Source organism: Trichoderma gamsii, assembly GCF_001481775.2.
Source record: "Trichoderma gamsii strain T6085 chromosome Unknown Scaffold_42.2, whole genome shotgun sequence".
NCBI lineage: Eukaryota > Fungi > Ascomycota > Sordariomycetes > Hypocreales > Hypocreaceae > Trichoderma > Trichoderma gamsii.
Window position 1 is genome coordinate 113,133 of NW_020171379.1, and position 23,082 is coordinate 136,214.

The 23,082-nt window shown below is 48.7% G+C and overlaps 7 protein-coding genes across 7 annotated transcripts; 3 read left to right on the top strand and 4 right to left on the bottom strand.

The window, feature by feature from the left end:
• Window positions 1-397: 397 nt before the first annotated feature.
• Window positions 398-786, bottom strand: TGAM01_v209091 (BolA domain-containing protein; the record flags this gene model as incomplete). The annotated part of the gene is made up of 2 exons (XM_018801996.1): window positions 398-627; window positions 702-786. 2 exons carry the CDS (start codon window positions 784-786, stop codon window positions 398-400), a joined length of 315 nt encoding a protein of 104 aa, XP_018664821.1.
• Window positions 787-1,199: 413 nt separating this feature from the next.
• On the top strand, window positions 1,200-2,478 carry TGAM01_v209092 (hypothetical protein; the record flags this gene model as incomplete). Its single annotated transcript, XM_024550481.1, has 3 exons — window positions 1,200-1,489; window positions 1,564-1,733; window positions 1,814-2,478. The coding sequence occupies 3 exons, from the start codon at window positions 1,200-1,202 to the stop codon at window positions 2,476-2,478; spliced, it is 1,125 nt and encodes a 374-aa protein (XP_024404768.1).
• Window positions 2,479-2,569: 91 nt separating this feature from the next.
• Window positions 2,570-3,574, bottom strand: TGAM01_v209093 (hypothetical protein; the record flags this gene model as incomplete). Its single annotated transcript, XM_018801998.1, has 2 exons — window positions 2,570-3,028; window positions 3,110-3,574. 2 exons carry the CDS (start codon window positions 3,572-3,574, stop codon window positions 2,570-2,572), a joined length of 924 nt encoding a protein of 307 aa, XP_018664823.1.
• A 5,129-nt stretch (window positions 3,575-8,703) lies between these two features.
• On the top strand, window positions 8,704-9,571 carry TGAM01_v209094 (hypothetical protein; the record flags this gene model as incomplete). Its single annotated transcript, XM_018801999.1, has 2 exons — window positions 8,704-8,958; window positions 9,305-9,571. 2 exons carry the CDS (start codon window positions 8,704-8,706, stop codon window positions 9,569-9,571), a joined length of 522 nt encoding a protein of 173 aa, XP_018664824.1.
• A 1,684-nt stretch (window positions 9,572-11,255) lies between these two features.
• On the top strand, window positions 11,256-12,017 carry TGAM01_v209096 (hypothetical protein; the record flags this gene model as incomplete). Its single annotated transcript, XM_018802000.1, has 1 exon — window positions 11,256-12,017. The coding sequence occupies one exon, from the start codon at window positions 11,256-11,258 to the stop codon at window positions 12,015-12,017; it is 762 nt and encodes a 253-aa protein (XP_018664825.1).
• Window positions 12,018-12,239: 222 nt separating this feature from the next.
• TGAM01_v209095 (hypothetical protein) lies at window positions 12,240-16,566 on the bottom strand (the record flags this gene model as incomplete). The annotated part of the gene is made up of 2 exons (XM_018802001.1): window positions 12,240-16,389; window positions 16,451-16,566. The coding sequence occupies 2 exons, from the start codon at window positions 16,564-16,566 to the stop codon at window positions 12,240-12,242; spliced, it is 4,266 nt and encodes a 1,421-aa protein (XP_018664826.1).
• A 732-nt stretch (window positions 16,567-17,298) lies between these two features.
• TGAM01_v209097 (hypothetical protein) lies at window positions 17,299-20,231 on the bottom strand (the record flags this gene model as incomplete). The annotated part of the gene is made up of 3 exons (XM_024550482.1): window positions 17,299-19,426; window positions 19,835-20,017; window positions 20,074-20,231. The coding sequence occupies 3 exons, from the start codon at window positions 20,229-20,231 to the stop codon at window positions 17,299-17,301; spliced, it is 2,469 nt and encodes an 822-aa protein (XP_024404769.1).
• Between the last annotated feature and the right edge of the window lie 2,851 nt (window positions 20,232-23,082).

Consider the following 23,082-nt stretch of genomic DNA (forward strand, 5'->3'; position numbering starts at 1 on the left):
AGAGAAGAGAAAAAGGAATGGGTTATCATGGGAGATGCTGAAGCAGCGCAAATACTGGAGAGAGGTCTTTGGGCTGCTGGGAATATAGTAGTTAATAAGTGAAGCATATCTGATGATTTGACTCTTGATATATATATATAGGCTATAAAGATGTTTCTTCGAGCTATCACTCTCTATGCCATGCTGTCGGGATGCCGTGCCCTTTGAGTTGGTAGACATTGTGTCTTCTGCTCCTCTTTACTTGGGGGTATATACATTCATCGCGCCCATATTATCCATTCCATCTTCTCCTCAGCCCAGTCAGTGATTTTGTATGACATGCTCTTTACTTCCGTACCCAAAATATTTCTTTTGTCACAATCTTCCTTTGCTCTATTATTTTTTCGTTTCTTGTGATTTATTGATTCGTCCCCTCGACATGTCCTCCCACTGTACCATCCAGCGACGGCGCCGCAGTATCCCTCTCCTTGTCCCACTCCGCGGGCGTCTGGCATTTGGCCGTCCAGGCATGGATGGCGGCGATTTCGTCCTTGAGCGCGGTGTTGACGAGGCGGTGCCGCTTGAGGGACTTGAGGTCTTGGAACTGGGGGGAGACGATGAGGGAGGTGAAGGCTTGGCCGCAGCCACCTGGAAGTTATATCATGCCTTGGTTAGCTATTGGCGGGCGAAAGGGCAAAACAATGCTTGGTAATGCGACGCACCTGACATGTCAGTGACTTCGACGTGGATTGCGCCGAGGCGCTGGGTGATGGCCTCGCGGAGGGAGGCTTCTGTTATTGAGGCCATGGTATATAGGGGATTGTATTATATGTGGTTATTGTGAGAGGTATGCGAGATTAAGGAAGACGCAGCAGCTTTTTGGGTTAGGAGGCAGCAAGGTAGCTTTTGCGAGCGACAATCGGAACAGACGTAATTCAGACTACGATCTGATTGATTAGATAATACTAGATCGTGGGGGTGTGAAAGTGACAGTGTCTCGATACAGTATTTTGGTGGATTTGCAACGGTATGAAATCATTGTCGCAGCTCTGATTCGGTGGTGGGGGAAAAGAAGCTTAGCTGAGCTTGCTTTTGAGGTGGAGGGGCTGATCTCGGCCAATAGTCTGGGCTTGTCTGGATCTTTACAACCATCAACTAATCCTCTTTGTATCTCTTCTGCTTTCTCTTTTCCTTCATCGATTATTGTTTTAAGACTTGCTATGGTATTGGCGAGACTCTTCCGCAATAGCTTATCGCCAGCACTACGAACAGCGTCTCCCCGCTTAGCATCCTCGCAGCTCGCTTCTCTCTTAATCGCAGCCTCTCAGCAACATTCCACTGCCATCCTCTCGTCGACCGGTCCTCTATCGCGACGAACCATTTCTACCACGAGCAAGTATCTCGATAATAACGCCATGACCGATTACTCCGATGGCGTTGGCGCATGGGGCGCATGGCAGGCTGGGCCGTCCAAGTTTACGCAGCAGGTTGTAGACGCCATGAGGACGCTGTACGTTGGCACAGGCTCAACGCCATCTTTTGGCTAGCTATCGAGAAGGGCTCGTCTAACAGTTGATGCTACAGATACCCCGAGGAGCTTGCCGATCGAAAGTGGGACAATGTCGGGCTGCTGATTGACAATTCCGACGACGACGCAAAGAAACGCCAGCCGACGGTCATGGTGACAAACGATCTCACTTTTCAGGTTGCTGTTGATGCCATTGGCCAAGGTGTCAGCGTCATTGTCAGTTATCGTATGTTTATTCTCCTATTCTCCCCTCCCAGTTACTTCGATATATCCGTCAATCATGCTAATGCGCCCCTTACAAACCAGATCCCTTCATCTTTTCCGGCCTCAAGTCCATTACAAACAACGACCCTCAACAAGCTACCCTATTACAGCTCGTCAGAGCTGGTATTGCAGTCTACTGCCCACATACCGCTGTGGACGCCGCACCAAAGGGTCTCAACACATGGCTCGCCGATATTGTTTCAGGCCCTCACAAGAGCACTCGTTCCGTTGCTATCCCCTGCGCCACGGCTCCTGAAACCCATTCTCCGGCCGGATATGGTAGCATAGGGCGATTTGAGAATGGCGGCGTGTCTCTAGCGGAGATTATCAAGAGATTGGCCATCAAGCTAGGAGGACTGAAGCACATCATGGTTGCTTCTCCCGTTGGTTCCGACATCAAATCCACTACGGTGCGTAGCTTTGGTGTCTGTGCTGGAAGCGGGTATGACGTCCTCAAGTCAGCAGATGTAGATTTGCTCGTCATGGGCGAAACGAGTCATCACTCTGCTCTCAGGGCCATTCAGCAAGGCAGAACCCTGATCCAGGTATTCCACAGCAATTCAGAGAGAGGCTACCTCCGAGAAGTGTTGAAACCAAGCTTGGAAGCGCTTCTGAGAGAAGTTGAGCCAGAGACAGAGGTCCTATTGAGCGAGTTTGACTCAGATCCGTTCAGGATATTGGATGTGGGCACCTTGGAAGAGGACTGAGAATGCCTCTCTCCAGTAGTTGGTATGGAGGATTTGGTATACGGCGCCAGATAGACTGGGCTCGCCGCATAGATTCAAGAGCACCCGGTAATCATTGCTTCATGGCAGGTGGCATGTTAGATTGCAATGGGCCATATCGCCGCCCGTCGTTTGGCGCCCTTGCTTCCGGTACTGGCGATCTCGTTCGCGTCAAAGCAATGGCTGCATCGCCTTCGTCAATGCATGCCTGTACGTCGTCTCCGCCCACTCCCTTCTCCTTCCAAGCCTCCAGCAATTTCCGTGGCATCTCCCACTGTCTTCTCGCCTCCTCAAATCTGCCCTCCTTCACCAGGGCTTGCAGCCTCTCCGGAGTGGCAAGCACTTCAATGGCCAGCTGTCTCGTTCGTTGGCGTTGCTGTTGTGCTTCCCGAGTCTTGCCCTCCTCTGAATCCGGGGAAGGCACCGATTTCCGCATTGACTCTTGTATGGCTGAAGCTTGGCTGTAGATGTGTGCAATGGCTGGGTCGAGTGTTGTAGCCATGGGATTCAGGGGATCCATACTCGCTCGCATCTAGATATCGAAGGAAGGTGAATTGGTTAGCTGTTATAATCCTATAACCTCTTGTCGCATCGTACAAATAAAAATACCTACCTTTCGAATTGTTTCCGTTGCGGTGATGAGTTTGCTGTAGTTGTCATATACGAGAGCCTTCTTCTCTGCGTCCAATGCTCTAACTTCACCCAGCACTCTCGTGTAGAGCTTTAATAGATCCTGTAAGCTGCTCTCTGCAACGATCCTCTGAAGGTATTCATCCAAGTTGAAGTCTGGCGCGTCAATCTCGCTTGCGGGCACTTCCGAATCAGAGGCCTCAATGATGCGCGGAGTTGTAGGAGAAGAGCCAGCAGCCGCAGCTGCACGGAGGTTGTAGTATTCGCGGAGGGCAGCTCGGTTGCTGGAGCGTTTGGCACCTGTGGGAGGCTGAGATGCGCCAAGGACGGGAGACGTCACGGTTGACCGAGAGATGTCGGACGAGGGACGGGCGGACGACGTGGGCGTGCCGGAGGGCGTGCGGCGCAGCGGAGCGGGAGGGTTGCGGGAAGAGGCAATGGTGGACATGGTGAGGGCTGAAGCTGGTGGTGATGTTGGAGAGTGTGAGAGGACAAGAGATGAGAGATGAGGCTGAAGGCCTGAAGGAGGTGACAACACAGCCTCGCAGGGACCTGGCTAGTGGCGCTAAAAAGGCCTGGGGTGTGCTAGGATTATAGTGGCTTCAAGTGCCCACGCCACTTTAGATGTTAGACAGAATACTTGATGTAAGCGGACAGCCAGTATCGCTAATTGACCAGTTGGCGAAACATCTCATAACCTCCTACAGATTATGATGGGCTAATTAATTAATCGCCGAAGGCCTAATAGGTACATGTGCCTTTTTTCCTTTATCTCAACACCGTCTATATCCGCTGATGTCTATCTTCATCTACATTTGCTTTGGGTGCGCCGGTGTAAGTGCATAGAGGCAAGCCAAAACGCCCTCACGCCGCTTGACGTAAACAAGCTCCGTCGTAAAATCCCAATGATTCCTCTTTCTCATCATTCTATCATCTTTATTTATTCAATACCACCTGAATTTGGCCTCGTATCACAAGGGTGAAGACCCTAAAGTCATCTGAGTGAAACGGCGGCATGCATACACGAGATGCGCACACCCGAAGGCCAACCTACTATAAAAGGCCGATCAACTGGCATAGATGGACTCATTTCATCTTGACCTTTCATCATATCCATGAATTAGACATACCGACATCTTACAGGGTCTTCTGTTATTAAAGAAGCCATGGGTTAACACAAAACGCAGCCGGAAGAATAACGCTTCTAAGCTGGCCAGTACGTACTCGAAATATACATGGAATACTTGTGTTTCTCATCTGATATTGGTGTATTGCGAGTTGAATATATCAACATCTGCTCCTTTATCATACAGATCCAGAAGGCGCACACATCTGGACCTTGTTGATCTTTACAACATGCCAATACAGACTGGGCATACCTTGATCTACTTGCGGATGTGACGCATCAATACTCCAACAACATTGCTTCGACAAAACGAATCACGTCTACCGACGCATTACATTGGTGGTATGGAAATGGCATAATGACTTTGAAGCCATTGTGCAAATAGGCTTATTATCGTCCAATTCCACTGGCTCAAGCGTCGCAAACTTATACTGTCATATCTTGACATGGATGGTTGAACGTCTACGGCAGGATTTGAAGCCGACATCAACCACTCAGGGCACCAGAACAGCGGTTTGCCTATTGGGATAGACTAAACGACATACACGCCTTTTGAGATGGTATTTGAGGCGAGAGCATCGCCATATCGACGATTTTCTTTTACAGCAGACCCAGGGTTTCATAGTCGCTCCTCTGTCCAACCAACAATCCACGGATCCGTTAGGAACAGCACGCGCGGACAAAGTATATCTGCAAGACAGACCAAGGAAGTAAAAATGCATACTTCGCCACTTTAGACTACAAGAGTATATCCGTTATAGATGGTGGAACACCTTTTCGAAATGCTATGGAAACTTTTTGATTCGACATACCTCTTCTATTTTCGCATGACATTTACCATCTTGGGGTCCATGACAATGCAGCAGCCTATTAACGATAAGAGAATGGCAATGGCCTAGGCAGCTAGAGATGCTAGGCAAGATGGATATCTGCGAGAGGAAATACGAAATACATACCAGGCGCTGGGATTCAAACCACGATTCCAGCAAGTAGACCTTGACATCTTTGCGTGGGTCAAAAACCCACTCAAGGCTCGGACGTCACAGACTGAGTAGTCTATGGAAGATGTGGAAAACTATACGGTTTACACAAATTTGGCCAAGATATGGATGGGGCAAGCCAAGTCAAGGCAAAGCAGGAAATATCATCGTTCTGCTACTCCGCTTGACAAAGTCCTGATCATGGTTGGCTGCCGGCAACAGAAACAGCTCAAAGCATCGCAAAGGATATCGCCATTGGGGGCAATGGCATTATATCCAGATTTCAATGTTGCCCCAAAGGGCATGACTGGCTTTGTATGATGATTCAAATCATACGAAAAGCGCACGAAGACCGTATCAGAATACTCCCCTATCCTTTTCTTTTGATATACCATTAAAAGGGAGCTTGGAGCATATGGGATCAACTCAACGAAACTCATACGAAGTTGAAATTTGTGCCTTCCTAGCTTTCCTTCTCAAGCCTGAGATTGTACGATGCCGATTTTGGCTTCGCGACCTTGGTCAACAGGAAACAAAAGCGGCTATGCAGGCACAGGATGAAGGCCGACCTTCTACACCATTGAGAACCTATTTCTGGCTTATATATGCCGACTTTCTCATTGGACAACTGACAGGATACGCCACTATCTGTATGGCCAATGTCCGGCAGTTGGGCTTTATCCCTTTCGCCATACGAAAAACTATGAACGGGACAGTCAATTATTAACACCGACCTCAAAGACGCCATCATGCCACGATGAACGAGTGCCACCAGATGAAGACAGTCATGATGTCTCTCGCGCTAATGGGATGACCCGTCGGGCAGAGTTGGCAGATGTAACAATGGAGCCTTGCGTCAAATTTGGTTTGAGAAAAGTACGTTATCTGTTTGCTACGCAAAGAGAGGCGCGCACGCATCGCCTATCTCGTCTATGGTCCATTTCTCAACGTCTTGATGTGCAATTTCGACTTACTAGACAAATTGCGGCATGCGTTCTTTGTAGTCGATTGGCAATGAAAGGCTACACCAGCGGCAAGCTCAAGAGAGTTTTATCGAGAAAACGGAAACTCGACAGCGCCATGGAGCTTGATTCTACGCAAGAAGCTTCCACGAATAGCTACAATCGCCAAGAGCCAGCAGCACGGAACGAGTTTCAAGAAAGGGTAAAGTCAGGGCAGTTACCAGGATCGATTCCTTGATGAAACAAGCAACAAACTATTGTTGCGGCTTTGATACACAATCATTTATTTGCACATGAGAGCACTGGTGTTACTGGTATATACTGAACGCTCCGGTAACGCCCACACACTCAAAATTTTGCTTATCACGCCATACATTGCCGCCATGCGACATACGAATTCTGGATGATCTCGATTTGCAACAGTTTATGTTCACAAATCGGATTAGAGCATAAGCGACCCAGTGACATTTTGATACAACCTTATGAAAACTAGAGCACAAGTTACAAGGTTCATGGAGGAATAGGAGGAATCCGTACGAGCAGCAGACGTTCTATGGGTATTCCGGTGGCAATGCTTGTCCTGCCATATCTCGAACGATCCAAAAGTACTAGATCCTAACCTCATCGTTGAAGATGAAGCGGGCAAACCAACGAAATCCCGAGAACAAAGTCCTTTTGCCACTGTCTAGTCCATCTTGCAGAGGTCAATCCCTTACCGAGAGACATGGCTATATATGTCAAGGCGCGAGGCTACCGATCGTGGGCTGGAGCAACTGGCATCCACAAATGTCGAGAGTGTAACATCGCTTGGGTACATGTCCACGTTCAAATGCTTCAGCACAGAAGACAACAGTATCAATATCACGGTCCCATTGCCCATATTCTCCGCGATGCGAGAAGTATACATTCTCAGTTGCCTCTACAACCCTCTGATTTCAAACTCTTTATCCCCTAACTTGCAAACGAGACCACATACCCGCATATGACCGCCAAACGAGTCATTGACGATGAACCTAAACGACTTAGCCTACTGGGGCCCTCTGCGAAATATGAGAGGCCAAAAACAAAAAAAAAAAAAACAATGACCGACTTCCAATTCCTATCGAGGCCAATGGAGCTGATGGAGTGACCTGAAATTTTCAGCAAGATGCAGACTAGACCCGATTTATCCTACTGAGGGTATGCATCCAGCAGCTGAAAAGATGGGAACTATGTGACGAGAGCCATCTTACCACAAAGGCAATGGCACTGACAGTCAGGCAAACTCCATCTGGAGAGTTGAGACCCCCAGAGATCTCAACAGTGAGCGAATATATTTACAACCACAAGGCGATCAACAGACACACCTTCTACTTGGCAAACGCCGTACACAAAGACAATGTAACTCGCTTGGCTGACACAATGATCAGCAGGCTGAAGAAGAATAATGTGCACATTCGGATGTTTCTGGTCAGCAGCCTTGCCTTCACTGAGGACTACGGCTTCCTAACATCACCTCTTACTCTCAACAACTGCCTATTCGATACTTTGATATCGGTACTAGCAGGGTTTCAGTTGAGGTTGGAAGGAATAGCTTTGCTCAACTAGACAACACGATTATAGAAGCATACGTTAATAGCCAAGATGCGGATATATTGGAATCAACCACTACATTAACTCAAAGGAGCTGATTCTCCTATCCAACACTCATCGATATCGCTCCGGACGTGGCCAAGATGATTGAATATCTCCAAGGACTACCGCTTGACATACCATCAATATATATTGACCTAGATGGGGTCGATCTTCGTCGATACGGGATCATCTCTATACTACAGATGTACATTCATCCTTTGGAGCGAGTTTATCTAGTTGATATTCTTACAGCGCCTTCTCACTGCTACACCAGCTCACATAGAGTCTAAAGCTGGTGAAGGTATATGGTGGCAGTTACACTTTGAGCAAGAGCCTCGCAAGTCGCCAACGCTGAAAAGCGATTAGTACGGGACGGCGTATAAGTTGCAGGCCCTTCTTCTTTTATAGAAATGGCAGAGCACTCCTGGCATATGCGAAAGGCGAATCTCGCGTTAAGGTCCGCGGTTATGTCATTAAGGATATGCATAAGGAACGATGAAGAAGCTTAACTCGTATTATCAGTCGAAGGCCAACTGTACAAACACAGATCTGCAGACAAAGACAATCGATTCAACAGAGGATTTGCAATTGCTCATCGACCAATGGAATTGCTGGAGTATAACATCCATTCAGATCGCTCCACAGCAATCCGTTTTGAACAGGCACAAACAGCTCAGCGGCTCGTTCTCTTCCACGAATTCCCCCAAACAGCACAGCCCTAGGCTTTCTATGCCCTAGGAAGAGGCAGAAGAAGCCAATAACTTATCTTCTTTCTTCTTCCCGCGCCAACACTTCTCTGATCTACGGATCGAAAGCAGTTTGCCGCTTTCTCCATCTCCGCTCTCGCAAACCAAAGCTGTAAGATGCCGCCCTAGGCAGCTTCAACCCCTCCCAAATGGCTGGTAGCCTAGACTGGGATGAAACGACTACTTCGAACATCTTTTTCAGCGACGAGGGTGAACTGGCTATTTCCACCGGCCGTGACGTTGCGCAACCCGAGCCGAGCGAGTCCGAGCGCTCAAAGCACTCAAAAGAACTACCGACTGACATTGATTTTGACTTCCACACCACACACATGCTGGAACTAGGCGGCCACACACGTGGACGGCTGCTTCAAGATAAAGAGGAGGCGGGAGCAGTTGTGCGGATGGTGTGCTTTGGTTGGTTTTGGACGATCAAACTCCATGGTCAATCGACAGGGAGCAAAAGTTTGCCAGTCCTGTAGGAGGCCGCCGCAAGAGCCAACAACGAAGATAGTCGCTTATATGGTTCCACCTCGTTATACATCACGCCAAGATGGCGGAGACTTACCCTATTCAAGTCGCCGCGCTATACTAGTAGAGCGAACGGTCTAAAAAGGAAGATATATATCTGTTGGTGTTGCAATTGGGCAGGCGCTTTGGTACTCGACACAAATGGATTATCAGCAGACTCGCGATATCCAGATCTTGCTTTATATCCAGAACGTCCCGTACAGAGGTTGAAACCGCATCAAGTTGCACGAGAAGATCAGTGACCAGCAGAGATTGCTTGTCGCCCACGAGATCCTTAGGGAGCATTTCGGCCACCAAGTGAACAGATGCTCACGAGCGAGAGTGCCACGAGACAAGTACGGCGACGAACTCATACTCTTAGGACATTTATATAGTGCCCTGGAGAAGTTCATCACCTCGAACCCCGACTATTCCGATAAATGCAACAAGAGCGAGATCGAGGCGGTTGCGGAGGGATGGGTCCCAGGCGCCGAATCAACACTGGCGTGAACGGCGTAATACGGCGAGATTCGATCACACAACCAATACAGATAATCCAATTTTCCCGCCGAACTTGACCTCTCTCCTCTTTCTATGCTGTGCTGTGCAACCTCAGCCGCTTCTGCAAGACAGCCAAGCTTGCGAGACCTCTTTTGAAACGAGCACCTCCTAAGCAGCCGACTTTTCAGTCAGTCTCCTCACCCTCCTCGCATCCAGTGTCTCAATCTCTTCCATCTTCACTACTGGCTTCGTGAGTGCCGTCGACGATCATTTCAGTCGTGCCAATCTGTTATAATATCTTTCGGACTTGTGTTTGTTGCGATGGCCTCACTCATTGGAAGTCGAAGAAACAGACAATCGTCGGAGCGGGTCCGACCGAAACGGAATACATGAATCTATGGATAAACCGTCAGCTATCTAGATTAGGAACTTAATGACGGATCTAGAAATGAGAAACAGGAAGCAACGATACCATTCACGGATAGTCAGAATGCCCAAACCACAGCCCTGAGCAAAAACAACGCTGCGAGGACTAGGCACAACGATATTCGCTACAGGTGGATAAACAACAATCTCTTGATTTGCGTTTCGTGAGATCGGAACAACCGGTATGACTGCGAACGGCCGTACAAAGCCGTTGATGAAGACCAACCACCCCAAATTCTTGAAGTTGTTGGTAATGGTGATTATTTAAGCATGGAAAACGCTAGATTTGGGCCCAGAGAAGCAAAACAGCCATTGTGATGCCCTTGGATCATGCTTATTAGAGCAAAGCTGCAAGTGCGACTTTCTCTGGTTAGCACCTACGCAAATCTGCTTCGCAGCTTTGCTCAACTATATACAATTCAATGGAGGCAGAGGCAGCAGAGGACGCATGGCCGGTTACTGGAGGCTTGTTACAAGTGGCTACTTGGTAATTTATCTCACAGATACCCGGCCAACAAGGATATTGGATGCTAACATGCCTTTCTTAGATCGAATATAGTAGTATCACGTTGTCTATATTGAGACATGAAATTTCCAGTGCTGCCACGCGGGTTCAGGGCTTGATTTCCTTCCGGCTCATAAGAGACTCATTAGTTATGAATTGACTGAACAATGAAAGCTGCCAAGAGAGCACATACGGGGACCAAACAGTCCAGCCAGCACAGACAGCGTAACCTTCGGAGAAATCATCCTACGAATTTTATCAAGGGGAACATGGTTGGAATAAAGCAATGATAAGGAATGAACCAGATACGCCACTATATCGAGTGGTTTAAAGAACAACTCATGAATCAGGCAACACGAAGCTTCAACACCGTCATTAAACAAGCTATGCACGAGACAATGAGAGAAGGAAATTAGCACTGAGGAGAGATTCTGAGGATATTGATGACTCAATCAAATCCCCCAAGAAAGCGAGAGCGATGTAACTTGATGATTTTCCATAAACCTATAAATAGCAGACAGAGATATTACCTACATACCAGACTGCTTATAAGTCCATGTAGTCCGTAAGAGAAAGCCCCAACGCCATGTCCTTTAGCGCCCACCCAGCTGCCAGTCAAGCTATTACAGGGGTCCAGCGTAGCCTCCCGCCCACTAATCAACCCCCCGTACGTCATTTCTGGAAACTTCACAAGCTTCAACCTCTTCAACTCCTATCCCTCCACAATCGACAAACCCAAGTCCCACCAAAACAAACAACCCAATGGACCTCATCCCCCAGCTCCAAAGAGCCATCCTCGCCCACTCCCTCCCTCCTCCATCCCAATCCTTCCTCACAACCCTCACAACCGCCCGCTCGCCTCCCCCACCAATCCCATCCCTCCTCGCAACCGCCAAAGCCCGTCTTCTCGCATCCGACCTGACAAACACATCCACCTCTGCCATCATCGACCCTTCAGCACCCGTTTTCCCAGCAAACATCGATGCAGCAACCGTTAAGGAGACGAGACTCGCGCAAAACACCCACGTTCAAGTCGTCGACATTGAGAATCTGAGCCTCAGCCGCTGGGAGCAGGTCGAAGAGCTCGAGGCCATTGAGCGCGGGGAGCGCACGCGCGGGAGACAAGTCATTCGCGTGGTTGCCCCTGAGGACGGCGATAACGAGGCAGATACTTCTACGACACAACAGACTCAGGCATCTCGTCCGGCTGCTGCTGCTGCTGCTGCTGCTGCTACAACTACGGGGGGAGCAAACGCTGTGCATCGGTTAGTGCTGCAGGATAGACAGGGCAAACGAGTCTTTGCCGTGGAACTGAAGCGCATAAACGGCATTGGGATTATTAAGACGCACATTGGGGAGAAGATGTTGCTCAAGGCTGGAGCTGTCGTGGCCAGAGGAACGGTGCTTCTGACGCCGGAGACGTGCACGCTGCTGGGAGGCAAGATTGATGCATGGCACGAGACGTGGATGGAGGGCAGACTGGCGAGACTGAAGGAGAGTGTGGGAGCTGACCGGCCGCGATGAGGACCTGGATTGGATCCGGAGACCAAACTGTTTTGTGATACCCCCTTTCTATTTTGTTTTGTATCTTCTTTGCTAGAATATATCAAGAATCTGTACGGTAAGTACACATCGTAGTGCCGTACAAATGCCCTTCCCTTGTATTACATTCATCTGTGAACAGTCGTTTTCTTCACAGACTCTGACACAATACTCGTCATAATCTGTCCTCTATACGCATACCATTCAAATACCCTCAACACCGGCTTCTAAAGCATTCCATCCAGACACTTCCCACGGCGCCAAAAAGGCTGCCTTCTGCGCATCTGCGACCCTGCCCGTGCACGAATACGCCTTGGCCAAGTCCTGGGCTTCCAGCTCTCCCCGCGGTGGAATGCCCCTTGCGGCAACCTTCAGCGACACCTGGGCAGCATAGTCACCGTCTTCGCCCACCGCCTCGGCAAGAGAGGACCAGCCATGCGGGAGATGGGGGAAGAGCATGATGTCGTTCTGGACTTGAGAGATCTTATCTTGTTCAGTCCTGCCTTTACCAAAAGTGGCCACGGCTCGCAAAACTTGGCCAATGCGAGACTGTTCTGTGGCGGTGACCTTGTCGTTGGTTCGGAGGCCTTGGAGCTCTTCAACTACGGCTTCCAAGCTTGCTTCGTCTTGATCCAGCAGAGCAATCACTCCCAAGAGCAGCACGCTTTGTACATGGTTAGGATGTGATTCAATGACTTCGAAGAGAGCACCGCGAGCCTTTTCCTTTGCATCGTCAGTGCCCTGTGCCCACAGTACTTGAGCTAGCAAGCAGGTGGCATCGGGGCTGTTGTCTGATTCTTCCAAGGCTGACTCAAAACACTTTTCTGCCTCACTATAGTTCTTCAAAAAGTATTGAGCCAGGCCAACAGTCAAATGAGCCGACAGCCTGGCCTTCTTGCGTTGCTCACTCGTCAACTCATTCTCATTCTCTTCGCCACTCAGCTGCAGTGCCATTTCACCGCATTCAACGGCCTGCTCATAGAGTTCAGAGGCGAGAAGTGCCCGTGCAAGATCGATTCTAGCTAATGTAAATCTTGCGAGGTCATCCGCAGACTCTGTCTTTTCGTAGTCAGTTTCCACCTTTGCGCAAATCTTCTCAAGAGTCTTGACGGCGCGAGAGTGTTCACCCGTGCGCTCTTGTAAAAGGGTGCCAAGATGCAAGAATGTTAAATCATCAGGGCGTAAGCTCTGGACTTGATTAACAGCAAAGAGGGGCTGAATTAACGATGCCACATTCAAGTTGAGCGGAGCCGTCAAAATGTGGTCAAACAGCGAGGATGAATAGTGACGGCGTGCAGGCAGTGACGACGATTCTGAAATTTCCATGGCATGCGTAAAAAGTCCCCTGGCTTCCTTTGCCTCACCACAGAGCAGCGCCACGAATCCTTGACCAAGCCAGGCATGCGCATAATCCGGATCATTTGACTGAGCCCTCGTAAAATTCTCATTGGCAAGCTTGACATCACCCGAAAGCAGTGCCAAAGTCCCCAGGTTTGTCCACGACACAGGACTACGCTCATTCAAATGCAAGCTTCGAACAAAGGCGTGCTGCGATATTTCTGCGTTGATATCGCTTGTTACCACTCCCAAGGCGTTCCAGAAGTCTGCATTGCTGGCCTCCAGCTCAATTGAGCGCTTGAAAGCTCTAACAGCAGCCCTGATAAATTGATTTGCCTTTTTCCGCAAATGAGACGGCAGGCAAGTGTGAGCTCGATACTCGGCCCATCCAAGGTTATAGTAGGCCACAGCTTGAGCGTGGATATCGTTCAACGAGACATGGATGGCCTGTTTGTAACTCAGAATAGCTGCATGCAAGCACATCGCGAGCTCGGGACCAAAGTGTTCATCCGTGGCGACTTTTTTGTAAACGATGTCGGTGCCAACTCTGTCGACAATAGACAGCACATCAAAGGCCTCCTGGGGCCTCGATTCCAACAGGGGCTTGATACAATCCAGAGGAAAATCCAGCACTCGGCTCTGGACTGAAGTAAAGATAGAGCAAGCCTCGGCAACGCTCTTCCAAAAATTAAAAGTGTCCAAAACACTGCCACTCTTCTCTGCAGCAAACTTGATGACGTCTATAGCAAGATGAATGGCTTTTCCAAACAGGCCCTTATCCACACTGGTAACAGCATTATCCACCATTGTTTGCATAAGTGCAAGAACCACTCCTTCCTCTTCACCGTGTGTCTCTAGGACAACTTGATAAAGCGTAATGGATTCGTCAAACTCGCCCAATTCGCGCTTGATATTTGCAAGCATGTAATTCGTAAACCAAGTGTCGCCAGAGACATCTTCTTTCGAGTCTTCCTCCAGCTTCTTAGCGTTGAGAATGGCTTTAGTCGCTGCAATGTAGCGACCAGAGCTGTGATAGCTTTCACCAAGTCCAACCCATGAGTGGTAATCGTTTGGTGAGATTCGGAGGGCTGCCTGGAAAGACACAATTGACTTGTGGAATTCTTGCTTGTTCAACTCTGCAACGCCTAGCGCCGCGAACGGCCAACTGATTCCCTTTCGTTTCGATCCTGGAGGAGGCTTCACCTTGCCGGAGTCAACGATCCGCTGAGCAACCAATTCCACGCGGTCCCAATCACCATCATCTGCAAAAGAGCGCGCCAAACGTTCAGCAGCCGTGACTTCTGATGATGATAATTCCAAGGCTTTCTGGAAGCACCGTCGTGCCCGCTTCTTGTCTTTGGCGTAGTCGCTGTAAAATATGCCCAAGCTAGTATATGTTGAGGCATGATTCAAGTTGTTGCTCAGAGCGCTTAGCCAGTAGGCATAGGCGCAATCACCCTTCCTCCGCTTTCGGGCCTGTTTGTCAGTCTCCAAGTTCCAAATGCACATTCCGATTCGGTACTGGGTATCAGCCAACAGCTCTTTGGCCGTACTACCCTGCTTTTCCAAGGGCCCTAGGCACTCTTGCAGCTCACCCCGAGCTGTTTGCCAATCTCCCTTAAGAGCTTTGACCCAAGCAGCTTCCGATTTGACTTGGAGATTTGAAGCATCTCGAGCCAGTGCACGACTAAGAAAGTCAATTGCTTCTTCATACTCTTCTTCCTCTTCGAATATGAGTCCGACGCCAATCAGAGCGGGAGTTGAACTCTTGTCGTGCTCCAAAATCTTATCAAACAAGCTTTTGGCTTCTTGATGATGCCTTGGAGACTGGTAGTAGATGAGGGCAGTTGCCAGACAGATGGAACATGCATCCTCTGTGTTTTCATATGCCAATCCGATTTTCTGCTTCTGTTTGTTGAGGTATGGGATAGCCTTGCGCATCAATTCCACGGTAGTCTCGTATTCTCCGGATCGCAGAAAGTACTGCCCCGCTAATCTATAGCCAAAGACAGAGTCAGAACTGGTGATGCCATCAGTCATCATTAGTAGCCGCTCTTCTTCAGTTAGTGGGACCACAAAGGTCGGCACGCCGCCATCGTCTTCGTCGCTATCTTCAGAAGTTTCTCCCTCAACAGGTGCGGGAGTCTGCGCCTTCTCTGCTGGAGGAGCTGCGAAAGGAGAAAAGTCGCTTGTCAGGTATGCAGTGATAATCTTGTACAAATCGCTCTCTGGAAAGAAATTGCAGTATCTTCTGAGAAGTTCCACGTCGTAATCGCGAATCTCCTTCTTGTCTTGCCAATTGATGGCAATATCCCAAGCAAGCCGAAAGGGGTGCTTGATGACAACCATGTCATTCGCCAATCCAAGAACCTTCTCTTGCTCCTCAACTTTGGCTGGCCCAGCAGGCAATACAGCAACACGATCGTGGCAATACTGAAGCAATTTTTCCTCATAAGTCCGCCTTAGGTCATCGTCCGTTGTCCAATTGATGAGCTGTCGATAAATGTGTTCCAACTTGCTTTGGCTGTAGACTTCCCGCTTCACTTCCAAAGTGACTTCACTCAGTTTCGCGCCCAGTCTAGTCCGCCGTTCTCCGATGAGCGTATTGATACGCTTCTTCTCAAACGTTTCGATGATATGAGCAATGCTTTCATAAGTCTTGGCAGGATGAGGGAAATAGCCTTCTAATATTGGGTAGAGGGGGCTCTCGGGAAGCCTGATCCACAGGGCATCGGCATACTGCACTTGATCCCCTTGAACTCGTACAAAGTCAATATATTTATCAACAAGTTCCTGGCATTTGTACAGCTCTTCCGCCTGATGGAAGATAGGGGCCAGATGGACTACTGCATCTTGGTATTCTCTCAGCTTCTTGGTCGACTGCTTCTCGTACAGTTTGATCAGGCCCTGCCAAGCCTGAGCATCTTGAGGGCGCAGTGAAGCTGCTGATTTGTATGTGGATTCAGCTTCATCATACTTATTCTGCTTATCCAATGCAAAAGCCAAGAAAATGTGTCTAGCGAGGCAGTTAGCAATCGGGGAGGCCAATATGCTGCTAGTCAGAAGATCTATCGTACCCCTGGTGGTTTTTAGGCTCCTTTTTCAAGAATTCCTGGGCCTTTTCAATTGCTTCGTCAAACTTTTGTTGGCGGACTGCCTCGTTGATGGCCTTCAGAGCCGCCTTGCTCGACATGATGCCTGACGTCTTCCAGAAACGACCAGGGTCAAACGAACATCCGCAAAGGCGATCAGAAAGCAGCAAATATCAAGGAGTGATTTCAAGTAGCACAAAAGAGTGAATAGCAGGACAGTTTCTGGCTCTACCCATTCATAATCATGCCCGATAATGCTCCACGAATGAAGCTGAGCTGTGGCCAGCAGTGACGGTGCTAAGTATTGGGCAGTGCCTACCTTAGAGTTCTATAGCGAGAAAGCGAGCTCCATCTGTCTTAGCCGAAGATTTGCCGGTCACTCACCAGGTACCTGTACCTTATACAGAGACGCGAATCGCTTCAAAGGCTCCAGTCCGTCTAATTCCAGTCGCTATTGCATGTACACCTACCATATGAGTACACACTAAAGTTCGAAAATTGACTTTATTCATAGCCGCAAATCAAGAAAGTCAAATATGTCTTGCAAGTCTTGGTACTGATGCCTGGGTCTTCTTCCACGAAGCTTCGAGCCTGGTGGGCGTTCACGTGATCTCATCGCAACGCGCAACGTCGATGCAGTTTGTTTGATCAGAAAGCTGCAGACTTCAATCCTTCTTGCCACCAAGACACACAGGTTTTTCATACACAATACGATCATCTTTACACATTCAAAAGACATTGTATTCTCTCTTATATCGTACATGTATTTGGCCTAGACTAACACCTCTACTAGTCACCACGGCTATCATCTGAAGTCTATCGACGATCTGAACCTAAACTGAAGCAAAGACGGATACCAAGTTTGTGCCACCGCAAAAGACTGGGCGCCCATTAAGGCCCGGGAAAGTGCATTGCGAGTTGCATACATTGTGGCCGTCGTTGGTGGTGGCATCGGCCACAATCGCGTCTCCGCATGAGCAAACAGAATTTACACCTACTGTTGCCAGTGTGAAGTACAGGGCAGGGTTGCCGGGACGAAATGTAGCGCACCGAGTGGCGCAGTCATCAACAGACGTTATGTCATTAAAAGAGGCAAAGGCCGTCGTCAGGCCATTCGTTCCGTCCAAGGGTGACGTAAAGCAGCCAATATAGTCATAATCGGCAGAACCAGCCGGCAGTCCTTGAATGCCTTGCGCACCAGCAGGACCAGCAGGACCAGCAGGACCAGCAGGACCAGCAGGACCATCTGCACCAGCAGGACCGGTAAGACCAATGGGGCCAATGGGGCCAATAGGGCCAATGGGGCCTACAGCTCCATCTGCGCCATCTGCACCATCTGCACCAGCAGGACCAGCAGGACCGGTAAGACCAATAGGGCCAATGGGGCCAATAGGGCCAATGGGGCCTACAGCTCCATCTACACCATCTGCACCATCTGCACCAGCAGGACCGGTAAGACCAATGGGGCCAATGGGGCCAATAGGTCCTATAGCTCCATCTACACCATCTGCACCAGCAGGACCGGTAAGACCAATAGGGCCAATGGGGCCAATAGGGCCAATAGGTCCTACAGCTCCATCTACACCATCTGCACCAGCAGGACCGGTAAGGCCAATAGGGCCAATAGGGCCAATAGGGCCAATAGGTCCTACAGCTCCATCTACACCATCTGCACCAGCAGGACCGGTAAGACCAATAGGGCCAATGGGGCCAATAGGGCCAATAGGTCCTATAGCTCCATCTACACCATCTGCACCAGCAGGACCAGTAAGACCAATAGGTCCAATAGGGCCAATAAGACCAGGAAGACCAGGAAGACCAATGGGGCCAATAGGACCAGTAAGACCAATAGGACCAATGGGGCCAACAGGGCCAATAGGTCCTATAGCTCCATCTACACCATCTGCACCAGCAGGACCGGTAAGACCAGTAAGACCAATAGGTCCAATGGGGCCAATAGGACCAGTAAGACCAATAGGACCAATAGGGCCAATAGGGCCTACAGCTCCATCTATACCATCTGCACCAGCAGGACCAGTAAGACCAATAGGTCCAATAGGGCCAATAGGACCAGTAAGACCAATAGGACCTATAGCTCCATCTATACCATCTGCACCAGCAGGACCAGTAAGACCAATAGGTCCAATGGGGCCAATAGGGCCAATGGGGCCTACAGCTCCATCTGCGCCATCTGCACCATCTGCACCAGCAGGACCAGCAGGACCGGTAAGACCAATAGGGCCAATAGGACCAATAGGGCCTATAGCACCATCTACACCATCTGCACCATCTGCACCATCTGCACCAGCAGGACCGGTGAGACCAATAGGTCCAATGGGACCAGTAAGTCCAATAGGTCCAATGGGGCCAATAGGGCCTACAGGGCCTACAGCTCCATCTGCACCATCTGCACCATCTGTGCCATCTGTGCCAGGCAGACCCTGAGGACCTTGGGGACCACGATTGCCCTGCAGGCCTGTAAAACCTTGGGGACCGCGATTGCCCTGCGGGCCTGTAAAACCTTGGGGACCGCGATTGCCCTGCGGGCCTTGGGGACCAGTCAAACCTTGAAGCCCTCGATCACCCTGGTCGCCCTTGGGACCTCGAGGACCTTGGGGTCCTTCGTCAACCTGGGGCCATTGATCACCATGGCCACCGTTAGGGCCCCAAAAGCCTTGGCGGTCTTGATCGCCCTGGGGGCCTTGAGGACCGTACCGACCTTCAGGTCTTCGATCGCCCTGGTCTCCCCGTTGGACTTGGTGCCTGGCCGTGCCATTCACATTCTTGCCGTGGTTTCCATTCTCGCTGTAATATCCTTTGTTGCCGTAGTTGCCGTTCTCTCCGTATGTTTCATTCTCTCCGTGTGTTTCGTTCTCCCGGCGTTTTCCACTCTCCCCGTGGTTGCCGCCCTTTCCATGCGTTCCAGCCTCGTTATGTCTTCCATTCTCTCCAGACTTTCCACTCTCCCCGTAGTTGCGAGTCTCTCCATCCTGGCCAATCTCTTCGTATCTTCCACTCTCGTTGTAGTCTCCACTGTCGTTGTAGTCTCCACTGTCGTTGTAGTTTCCACTGTCGTTGTAGTTTCCATTGTCGTTGTAGTTTCCACTGTCACCATAATGGCCAATCTTTCCATAGTTTCCATTGTCTCCGTATCTTCCACTCTCGCCATAGTTTCCACTCCCGCCATAGTTTCCACTCCCGCCATAGTTTCCACTCCCGCCATAGTTTCCACTCCCGCCATAGTTTCCACTCCCGCCATAGTTTGCACTCTCTCCAGACTTTCCACCCTCTCTATGCTCTCCACTTGCACCATTCTCGCTGTGCTTTGCACTCTCTCTGTACTCTCTACTTCCGCCATTTTTGCTGTACTTTCCGTTCTCACCAGTGTTCTTATGAGTAGACGGGCTTGGGTGTCCTTCACCCTCACGCTGAATCTGGTCGTAATGCTCCTGCGTCATGTAGACTGTGTGAACTTTACAGTCACAATCCGCGCCGTCTTCCTGTCCGCGCTCCGCAAGAACTGCCGAGGCATTCTTACCAGCCTCTTCCGGGCTGCCAAATTTGTTAGATTGAGAAAACATACATCGTCAAATCCTTGAAACACTTACACCGGGGCAAGACCTTTGGAGGTCAAACGAGAGCCAAGGTCAACATGATAGTGTACGTCCCATCTGTCCGCAGGCTCAGGAACAGCTAGAGCGGTAGCGGGACTCACGCAACCGAACAAGACGGCTGCCACAGGCAGCAATTTGCTGATGACGGCCATGTCTAAACGAGTGTATTGGGAGGGAAAAGAATGTATTGGGTAGGAAACGAGTGTATTAGGTGGGTTGCAGAAGGCGGCAACTTACATTAAGGATGCTCATATGGATGGATATTGGGAAGATTCATGAGGATATTTATAAAAATTGTGGAAAAGGCTAAACGACATCATGTTCCCAAATATCCTTGGCCGTTACACTAGCATAGATTAGAAAAGCGTGAGTTTGAAAGATACAATTAGTGAATTAGCTGTATGCGGCAGTATCAAGCAATGCTTTGAGTCTCAGATGTGCTCATGAGCCTTCCCTGGCGGAAATAGGTCCGAGAGTTTACCCACTAGCTACATTCCTTCATTCACCGGATCATACGATGACAGAGATTTCTATACGGCATTTACGCTAATTATTCTCTAGTGAGTATCTCTTTAGGATCTCTAGCATAATTCAATTAGTATCCGTCTAGCTTGGGATCCAACCGGAAAGTAATCATGCTGGTTTCTATTTGACTCTGAATATTTCTTGCAACAGAGTCTACATGCAGTCCTATAAGATGAGCTAGGATTGATTAGTATTGTGATTTTTGGTGGCAAACAAAATATACCTAGCACAGCGTTCAGCCATGCTTGATAGTAGTACTTACAGTATACTCTCAGTGTTACGGCCTGAAGATATTGCGCGGAAGATTGATCGGGCCCAATCCATCTAGTTTCAACCCTCTGTTTCTTTACCAATCACACCTTAAAAAATAATCATGATTGAATGAGAAATGGCGTAACGGTCGTTACTCCGAACCCTCGAACAGGAATGCCTACCTAGCTTGAATCATATAGAATTCCTACGCGACTATCGAGAAAAGGAAAAGCCTGAATTGATGGTATGTATGATCAATTGGCCTAGCCTATTACTATTATTATTACAACCTGGGTGCAGACCTTCTACTAATGCCTGGGTAGGTAGTAACTGGAATGACGCTTGCTAGCCTACGTACTGTACTTCCTAGGTTGGCGTCCCTTATTTTCAGCATGAATATCACAGGAATATTCTCAACAGAGTGTATCTTACTGCAATGACTTGAGAAGATTGTGAAAATCGTCACTATGAAGATGTAAGATGAGTTTGAGACATCCAGGGTTAGCCGTAGCACCAATATATGAAGTAAATCATCCCTTGAAGGGCACCTAAGACACGGATAGTTTTCCAGCCAATGAAACAACAAGAGATCATGCAACTTGTGGGCCAAGGGGGTTCTAAAAAAGTCTATGGGGAATTCTCTCTAATCGCTCCTTCAGTGAGCCTCATGCGTCTGTAAGGCTTACGGAGGTGGAAATTTCCTCAATCGCCCTGCTACAAGAGTGATGATTGCAACAGAACCAGTGCAAAAATCAACATAACGTTGCAACGTAGAGATGAAACTTAGTCCTGATTGTAATATCCGAACATTTCAATAGGCACATATCTGTTCAGTGCTTTGTTATGACATATTTACTATGTAAAAATTTGATTGGAGCTGCAAAAAATAAAACATACATAGTTTTGCTTCTAGGGTATGGGTATGTAGGCCGTTGTCATAGGTGCCTCGTCGCTGATAGAACGTACGTGCATTAGCTGACTTGGAACGGATAACTAGTATTTGGGAAATTACTGAATAGTTCAACTTAACGATGAGAGCTAATCGGAAAATAGGATAGCATACGATAATTGGTCTAAGGCAGAGGATGAGCGCACAGAACTAGATGCCGCATAAGAGATAGTACATACCACCCGCAAGAAAATGGATGGAGAAACTTGAAAACATGTGGGAGAAGAACATAACGAAAATCATGTTGCTAGCTATTCTCATGATAGACATCCATAAAGTGATATCCGTACTTATAATCTGTATTGGTAAGCTAAATGTTGTTTCCTCTGTACCAATTCTTTATAGTAACAATTTCGTGCTGAATCATTCACAAGCCATTCCAAGCGATTTCTTGTAAACGACATATGTTAGGCCGGTTATAGAGTACATGTAGTACTATGTTTTTCTCGATGGGTCTTTGCCAGTGTTTGCCGGTGACTATAGGGCTGTGGCACACCTAGAGTACATGTATCTTGATTCGATTTTGGCCTTTAAGCGACATTCAAGACATAAGTGCTCCTAGAAGCATCCTAATCGAGCTTTCCTTCTTCTTCTAAGAAACAAAGACTATGAAAAACAAAGAGTGTTCTAAAGAGGAAGCTACTAAGTTTACTCTTAACAAAGACGCTTGCGGCATTCGTGCAATACTTTGTCTCTGGCGCCATACTAAATCAGCCACAGTTGTATTGTATGACTTGTTGGCTGTAGAGAAGTAAATAGGTATAGATCCGTGACACCCATCTCGTCCGCCTCTGGTACGAGCGCAGACTAAATGATTTGAACAGTAGTAGGCAACTAACCTGGGTAAGTAGTCTGGTGTGAGGCTAAAAATGGAACCAGCCTTCATCCAAGCTCGGTCTGTCTCAAACCAACGGAGTTTGTCACCTGCCCCATCTTAGAGCGCGAATTGCCGCGCAGTTGTTATGTCTGATAAGAAAAAGACCTCCAACTACTACAATAGAGGTCCAAACTGCGCTAGAAATATCGGATCGTTTCATGGCCCGGCCACAAGCAGAGCGTATTGTTCTTTAACACTGGTACTTTTCTTTGAATTCGAGTCTTTCCATGCGTTGTAATTACGCAAATAAATCAGGAAGGGATCCTAGTCAAGCCTTTGATGGCGATGTGCTTTGTTTTGCGATATCATAAGCAGAAATTCCAAATTCTAGTAACTCTAGATATGAGAGGATGCAGTTTGCTTCGACGTGTCACCTGGGGCGTGCAAACATGCGACGGCG